We start from the raw sequence: 8696 nt of genomic DNA, 5'->3' as shown, positions 1-8696 counted from the left end.
TTTACTCAAAAATGTGACTTAAAATATACTACAACTTCAGGTTATTTAATAATGTACTTTGAAAGTACTTTCAATGCATTGTTACAATGATCATTTTCAGCACACAGTTAAAAAATATTAATAAAATATATTTAAGTAAAATGCAAATAAATATGCTTATAAAAAATTAACAGAACTTTCAATTCAAGTATATTTTTGTAAAATATATTTTTAGAAAATATACTAAATTACAATTGTTTTAAAGTGTGTTAAAAGTTGTATTGTGAAAATAGACAAAAGCATGATGCTAATATACTTTTTTATATATTTAAAGATAGTAAAATTTTTGTTAGTATATTTGCAATGTACTATTAAAACAGGTAATATATTACAAATACAAAAAAGTATACTTTTTTTTCACTAGGGAGAGCTTGATTAGCTGGTTCAGGTGTGTTTAATTGGGGTTGGAGCTAAACTCTGCAGGACACCGGCCCTCCAGGACCGAGTTTGGACAGCCCTGGTGTAAGGCATCCACAGCTGCAGGCTTTACGAGGGACATGGGCTGACACACTGACTTTTTCTTCTTCCCTCCTAGAGCTAGAGCCTGGCTGGGGCTGGCTGGTAGACACCACTCGCTCCTGAACCTGGTCTTTTAACGGAAATTAATCATTTTGGCAGCTCGGTTTCAATAAAAGCTTTTGCAAAAGTTTTTGGGCTGATGAGGATGGTTTTTTTTTTCTTAATAGTACAACAACTTTAAAAATTTGACTGGGTTAATGGTATAATTCATGCATGACAAACTAGGCACAACATATTTAAGAATAAATAAACAGAATGATCATCAGTATTTTCTGAAATTCCTTTATGGTTCATTTAAGGAGAGACAATAAAAACATTGAACTTTTCAAAGTTTCAGTAAACGCCTTTTTTTTCAAAGAGACTTTTATGTTGAAATGATTGTGTGAGGTCATTTAAAATGGCTGAACTAAATATAGGAAAACATTGTGAAATTGAATCTTGCAAACAAAAAGGTACGTTCTTTAAAGTTTCCCCATCTAAGCTGTTGAAAAATAGAGTAATTTCTAGTAGAAATCACAATTTACAGCCTGTTTCTAGAGCCTTTATTTATTCAAATATCCTTTGTAAACATAAGCTGTAACATCAGTGTGATGTGAGTCAGCAGCAAAAAAGGAATATCATGCGGATTATTTTAATCATTTTCGTGTTTCAATGTAGACTTTCTACCATTCGTATGCAGCAGCTGTTCTGGAGTGTTTTGGTAAGATTTTGTGCCGTTGGCTTTGAAGACAATATAAACAGTTAATCTCAGATCTGTACTAATCTAATTCAATTAAATAGTGCAGATCTGAGTAATAACAAAGACAGGAAAATGACTATGGTGGTCCTATCATGGTTTTTTTTTTTTTCATAATGGTCCCATGGCATTTGTGGAATGCCATAAAAATACTATGGTATTCACTACCATAATATTTATTAAATACCATTTTGGTACCTTTCAGTGGTAATTCCACAGTATATTTTGTGGGGAGACATATGTGTTTTTTATATAGTACATTCATAAATTGTGTAGGAAAATTAGTCTTGAATAAGGCATTCGATTTGAGATTTTCTATGCTTCATTTCATTCATTGCAATCATTATTTTTTCTCATGTAACATTAAATCTCCTCTACTGGCTAAAGTTTGGAACACAGAAGCCGGGACTCCCACTCTTGTCCAGAGGTGAGTGAGAAATGGGTTTACTAAGACAAAAAGAGTCAAATTAAAGGAACACTCCACTATTTTTGAAAATAGGCTCATTTTCCAACTCCATTACAGTTAAACAGATGTGTTTTACCGTTTTCGAATCCATTCAGCCGATCTCCGGGTCTGGCGGTAGCACTTTTAGCTTTAGCTTAGCATAGATCATTGAATCTGATTAGACCGTTAGCATCTCGCTCAAAAATGGCCTTCTTAGTAGACTTCTTGGTCTTAGCCATCTCTGTTTGAAAACCTGGAATTGCAGCTGTGTGCGGAATTATCTAGCTTGCGTTGGTTGTGAGTCGGCACGGCTCCAGCGGATGAATCTAATGTTCTAAAGAGTATGTGTGGCAGTCAGTCACCGCACCCAAAATGATACATTTCATTATTCTGGCTGCTGTGAGAAAAGGCTATAAACGATCGGCCACCTGCAGGATCCTCGCATGCGATAGCCTAGTAGCTGGGACAACTACTTTATGTTTACAGAAGTGACGTAATGACGCAGTGTCATGCTCGAATTTCCCGCGAAAACCTACCCGTACCACTCAAATGAGAAAACATTATTATAAGCTAACCGTTGTGAATCGGGCTAAAGTAAGGCGATAGTTTTGTACTTGCTCAAATATTGATTTCGGATCATTTTTAACCAAAAAAGTTACGGACTGCAGCTTTAATAATTAGTGCAATATACAATTGTTAAAACCATAACATATGCATATATTCTGTACACACACAGATTATATAAATATAAATGTATAATGTGTATAAATGTGTGTGTTTATTTTACTAATTCCTGGGGTTTGAATGGCTGTTATAGATTATTCTCTTAATTCTTTCAGGTGCTGGTGAAGAAAGAGATTGGGTCTGGGGGAAGCACATCATATCCATGTAGCTTTGAGGATTGCAAAGGGAAAGAGCTGCTGCCTGTCATCTGCCCACACTGTGAAAAACACTTCTGTCTCACGTATAAAACCTCTTACAATCATCATTTAATAGTCCTGCATTTCATACTTTACATTTCTAACACCACTTAAGTGTCACCCTAATGGACAGAGAGACTATAGTGGAAAACCAGTAGATAAAACAATAATGTTTCGTGCATATAGTCACAGGCACAGCTGGTGTACTAGGTGTTGTGTCCTCTTCTACATATTTGACTGTTTTCCTCCGGTTTCAGACATCGGCATCAGGATGACCATAAGTGTGAGAAACTGGAGATTCCAAAGCCTCGCATGGCTGCAACACAGGAGCTGGTGCAGAAGATAGTCGGTCAGTTTTTTTAGCAATACACTGCAAAGTACACTGTTTTGTCTTGGATTTCTGTCTCCTGCTGTTTGGGATATGTACAATTTTTGTCCACTAGAGGGCAGTAGTGTCTAAACTTGAAGAGTTTGTAATACCAAATAATTCTTAGAAAGCCAAAGAATAATCTCCACAATACTTCCAACAGAGTCAAAGAAGAATGCACCACCAATTAAAGGCAGAAAAGGAGCAAAAAATGCTGCAACCGCTGCAAAAGTTGCTCTGATGAAGCTTAAAATGCATGCGTCAGGAGATAAAGGCCTGCCACAGGTATCAGTGCCAAACTTATATTACAAAGTATCTTCCATTCATTTATGACAAATATAACATTCGAAATTCCTCCTCTGCAGACAGAACGGGCGTATTTCCAGGTGTTTCTGCCAAAAGAAGCTAAAGACCCTAGTTTGCCCATGTTCTTCTGCTCTAAGTGGAGTGTTGGCAAAGTAGTGGACTTTGCTGCATCTCAGGCCAGTCTGAAAAACAACAACAACGTGCTCACAGCTAAGGTCAGCTCTACAGCACAACATAAAACTTTGTTCTATAGGACAGTGCCCTCATCCCCTCTCTGTACATTTTGCATGTCTCCTTTGTCTGATGCACCCATTTCAAGTCTCGAATCAGGTGTGTTTAATTAAGAGACATGCAAGATGTGCATTGTTGGAGGGCTCCAGGAATGTGGTTGGGGGCCACTGTTTTAGGATTATGACTATGTAACAAATTGATTTCTTTATTATTTGGTGAAAACAATTCACATTAACATACCACTATGCTCTGCACAGAAACTGCGTTTGTGTCACCCTGAGACGGGTGAAGCCTTTAGGATGGACGCTAGCCTCCAGTCACTGCTCTCCAATACAGACTGTCCTCTGCACAACGGAGGCAACGTCATTCTGGAGTATCTGGATAACGAGAGCTCTGGACTGGATGATGTGACAGCCTATATATCTTCCTCCTGAGAGAAAATCTCATAACCATTCAGCAGAGTTTTATGATAAAATAATTTGAGGAAAGTAGGAAACAAAGGGTGTCAGATTGGACTATGTCTATTGTAAATATACATGATTTGCTTATTTTTAATAAATGGGTCAATGGTATGACGCTTTTTCTTTTGTCCTGTTTATTAATTTATTAAAAAATACATAAACACAAAAATGCAATTCATACATGAAAAGCCTTGAATACACTTTTTCTGTGAATTTAATTTAATTTTGATATTTAAAACAGGGGTGCTGTGACTGTTCACAAAAAAAGCCTCATTAAAAGAATGACATTCTTGACTTCACTAAGTAGTTTGACAATCTTTTACTATTATTTCAGATCAGATAATCTGACGTTTTATGACATAGCAAGGTTAATGTCATGTGGCACAACTCTTCAAAAATTTAATGATATTTAAGTAATTATATAAAGAATTACTTTTCTTTTTTAAATGATTATCATGTGTACAGTTACTTTATGTAAGTACAATCTATTATTTTATTTTTTACTTCTAATCCTAAATTCTAGGAAAGAATTTGGCTTCCACATTTAAGCCATGAGAGAAATGCTACATTGCTGTCAGGCAGAAATTATGTACTTAAGTATTCTTCTCTCACCACTTGATGCCATTATGTAGGATTTGACACATTGATGTGTCCCCTAATTGCCTCAAATGTCTGAAGGCAGTCAAAGACAGATGGTTTCCTTAGTGAATTCTCTTTGTGGAAAAGGTTTTTTTCACATACTGAAATACTATATTTATATACTGCATTCTGCAATATAATGCATTCTGAAAGTTAATGTGTGAATTATATGTAATGAATTAAACATGATGATAAAGATCTGTTTTTAATCAAATACTTTGACTGAGCAACAGACCATCAGAATCTTGCATCAGATAATTTGACATTTTCCATTTTCTCTGGACTTCATAGATCATTTGATAACATCACAAATACATAACTTTCCCATTTATAGATTATTATATTAGATACATGATTTTAAAGTTTTGAACAAATTGTTTTAGTAGTTAAATTAGTCACATAAAAAAAAAGTGTATAAAGTGAAAATTTAGAAAATGTGATAAAACTAATTGTGATAACACTTTTATATTTCTATTTCACTTATTCATAAGGAAGATTAGGAAGATTACCTTTTTTCAGACCTTTTCTTGCTCTTGATTGGCTAGTGTTGAAGGTCATTTTTACTGAAGGTTTACTAATAATCTGTAAATAAAGGGGCACAGTGACAAAAGAAACAAATGCAAACACATATACACAACTAACCTGTAACCTGTAGTGAGTCTGTGCATTATTAATAGTAAAAGAAGACACAGAAGTCACAGATTTCTAATATTGATTGCCTTATTTTTGTGCAATATCAAGATCAAGGGCAATAATGGCCACTAAAGGAACTGTTGAAGGTCTCTGGCTTGCGGTGGCGAGAAAGAAATAAAGAGCTGTCTTTAATGCAACATTCAATGGGAATATCTGATTTGTGACAAAACAAGAATCATCAGTATCAGCAGAAACAAAGATGATGAACATGGGTGCTGCATGAGGAAAAGAACACAGACAATGCTTTTTTCCCCAGCTGGTTTAAGAGAAGCTTTTACAATATGACTATTATTATTATTATTATGCAAAAGTATGTCTCTTGTGGAAGGCTTGTCAACAGCATTAAATGGAAAGTACATTACATTGTAACTTTTTGAGGTGACAAACCTGTCCCTTGACTTTTCAGTCATGAAAAAAGTTGCATCTATTTTTATAATATCAATTTACATAATGTGAAAAAAAAAACTTTGGACCCTCCATCTGGTACATCTGTGACGTTTAGCGTTATTCTTTAAATTATTTTGTTTTCCAGGGTTAAACATTAGTGCAAGGTCTAACAATTCTGCAGGACAGCAAGTCAAAATAAGTAATTAATGATATAAATAATTAGAAAAGAATGCTTGTCCAAAAGTTATAAGCTTGCTTTTCTAAAATACAAACGGTTGTGGAAACTCAAAATCAAAAGTTCAGATTTTCCATAATTTTTTAAAAGTAATAGATATAAAAAAAATTTTTCATAAATGTTTTTTATTATGCTTTTTTCATATTTAAATATATCGCGTTTAACCACAGCTGTCGTCGGTTTTTTGTCTGGCAGTGGCAGCAGATATGCGATCAAATTTCTAATTTGAGGCTGTATTACGTCGATTCTGGCACCCAACATCACAACAAGATGATATTTTAAGCTCCTTATGTAGCCGAATCTGCGCTGGTTTGAATGGGCCGTTCCCCTTTGTTTTGCTGCCTCCAGCTAGCGCTGTGACGTCGGCTGACCCTAGTTACCTGTGGTTGGCCTGGCTGTGGTTGGTCATTATGATCAAACATAGAGATGGAACAGTTTTGTTACGAGGGTGCAGACACTGAACCTGATGATCATTGGACTGTTCAGCAGGACAGCTATCCCAAAGTATCCACCTTTTTCTCAGAAAGCCTATGAGTTTTAAATTATGGGAGGCACTTCCATTTTGGGGATGTTCCATTTAAAAAGACTGAAACAAATCATTTCAAATTATAAGTTTGCTTTAAAAATAATATTTATCCTTCAGGTTTGACTGATTGAGCTGTAAAATTTCATGTTGTATTTTCAGACATCAGGACAATAACCTAAAGCATGGCATTTTAATGTGACATTGTCACCAACAGGCCAGAGACAAGAAGAGTGCAGGTAAACAGAAGGGTTTATTGACAATGCTGTAATGGTGAGGATCGAAGGCAGGTGAGTATGAGAGATATATGAAAGTTCTTGGTTTATTAGCTTCTTGATAATCTGGGTTCTGATTGTTGCAGGAATCCTGGAGATGAACCGGGGCTGAGGAGAATCGGGATCGCGGAGACGTTATAGACCCCTGGAGGTAAGGAAACAACAGGTAATTATGCAGGTAAGGAGTCTGGTAATGTTCGGGTAGTGAACGGTAGACCGGACACTGGAATACTGAGTGGAGTGAGAAGATATAGTGAGCTTGATTGGTGATTGCAGGTGCAGGTGATCAGAATTCGGGTGATTGGGATCTGGTATGTGTCGGAGGAGGTGACTGTGCTGACATGAGTGATTGTGATGATTTCCTGACATTACCCCCTCCTCTAGGGCTGGCTCCTGACGCCCCCATGCGGCGACGAGGGCGACCGCGACTTCGGGGTGCGGGACGGTTTGGATGGTGCGGTGGAATTCTTCCAGCTGTAATGGATTCAATATATCGTCGCGGGCCACCCAGGACCTCTCCTCCGGTCCGTATCCTTCCCAGTCGATTAGATATTGCAACCGGCCGCCCTGTCGCCGCGAATTTAAGATTTCCTTCACCTGGTACACCGAGGGCTGGTCCAGAACCTTAGGAGGAGGGGGTGCTTCCAGCTCGGTGGACCTTGAGGAGGAGGAAGAACAAGGTTTGAGAAGTGAGACGTGGAATGAGGGGTGAATTTTGTACCTTGGTGGAAGCTGAAGAAGGTAGGTGACTTGGTTGATCTGCCTCTGTATTGGGAAAGGACCAATATAGCGGGGACTCTTTTTACAGGGCAGGCGGAGGCGCAGATCCCGGGTGGACAGCCAAGAAGGCCTTCCATACTCGGGAGACGAACTGGGGCCCTCGGTCTGAAACGACCTCCTCCGGGAGGCCATAGTTCCGGAAGACCTGAGTGAATAGGCATTCAGCTGTTTCAAATGCTGTTGGTAGACCCTTGAGAGGGATGAACTTACAGGCCTTGGAGAAGCGATCAACCACAACAAGGATACAGGTGTTACCATTCGAGGCAGGGAGGTCAGTGACGAAATCCACTCCAATGTGGGACCAGGGTCTACGGGGTACGGGCAGTGGGACGAGCTTGCCTACGGGGAGATGACGTGGGGTTTTAGACATGGCACAGACTGAACAGCTTTGGACGTACCTGTTGACATCCCGGGCCATACTGTTGGCTGCCTGGGTGTCCAGAGCCCGGTACTTCATGCACTGAGCCCAGCTGGGCAGCCCGGCGGAGCAGGTTCGGTGCGAGTGGCGTCACGGATGTCCTGGTTGATATTCCACTGTATGGGGCTGACGATCAGGGCTGGAGGGAGAATGGGTTCTGGTTCTGTTGGAATGTCGGGAGAGTGAAGACGGGATAGCGCATCAGCCTTGCAATTGCGATTTCCAGGTCTGTAAGTGATTGTGAATTGGAACCTTGTGAAGAACAAAGCCCATCGGGCTTGACGAGGGTTGAGTCTTTTGGCTTCACGGAGATATTGGAGATTCTTATGATCAGTGATCACTGAGAAAGGGTGATGGGCTCCCTCCAGCCAGTCAGGCCCAGTTTGATGGCGAGCAGTTCCCGATTGCTGATGTCATAATTCTGCTCCGCCGGGTTCAGTTTCCTGGAGAAGTAAGTGCAAGGATGGAGGATTGGAGGTTCCCCACATTGCTGTGACAGCACGGCCCCAACGCCGGTGGTAGAGGCGTCAACTTCGACTACAAAGGGTACCTGGGAATCTGGATGGTGAAGGATGGGGCCCATGCTGAAGGCCTCCTGGAGCTGGTTGAAGGTTTCGCAGGCAAGGCTGTTCCAGGACAGGGACTTGGGTTTGCCTCGTAGCATGGAAGTAAGAGGGGCCGTGAGCATGCTGAAACTCTTCACAAACCGTCGATAGAAGTTC

General features: G+C 39.4%; 1 protein-coding gene across 1 annotated transcript; it reads left to right on the top strand.

Moving 5' to 3' along the window:
- Nucleotides 1–927: 927 nt before the first annotated feature.
- Nucleotides 928–4158, top strand: LOC107739158 (AN1-type zinc finger protein 1-like). The gene is made up of 8 exons (XM_016551170.1): nucleotides 928–1010; nucleotides 1216–1258; nucleotides 1682–1721; nucleotides 2579–2703; nucleotides 2917–3008; nucleotides 3190–3311; nucleotides 3392–3547; nucleotides 3821–4158. The coding sequence occupies exons 1-8, from the start codon at nucleotides 956–958 to the stop codon at nucleotides 3995–3997; spliced, it is 810 nt and encodes a 269-aa protein (XP_016406656.1). The 5' UTR covers nucleotides 928–955; the 3' UTR covers nucleotides 3998–4158.
- The last annotated feature ends 4538 nt before the right edge of the window (nucleotides 4159–8696 follow it).

This window comes from Sinocyclocheilus rhinocerous, unplaced genomic scaffold, assembly GCF_001515625.1.
Source record: "Sinocyclocheilus rhinocerous isolate Xijiao unplaced genomic scaffold, SAMN03320098_v1.1 scaffold1877, whole genome shotgun sequence".
In the NCBI taxonomy this organism is placed as follows: Eukaryota; Metazoa; Chordata; class Actinopteri; order Cypriniformes; family Cyprinidae; genus Sinocyclocheilus; species Sinocyclocheilus rhinocerous.
The sequence above is the reverse complement of the archived record's forward strand: the minus strand, read 5'-3'. Positions and strand labels throughout refer to the sequence as shown.

Coding starts and splice junctions, on each gene's coding strand:
- LOC107739158 (XM_016551170.1), top strand. CDS start 956: ATGGCTGAACTAAATATAGGAAAACATTGTGAAATTGAATCTTGCAAA. Junction 1,722..2,578: donor ACTCCCACTCTTGTCCAGAG/GTGAGTGAGAAA, acceptor TAATTCTTTCAG/GTGCTGGTGAAGAAAGAGAT. Junction 3,312..3,391: donor GAGATAAAGGCCTGCCACAG/GTATCAGTGCCA, acceptor CCTCCTCTGCAG/ACAGAACGGGCGTATTTCCA.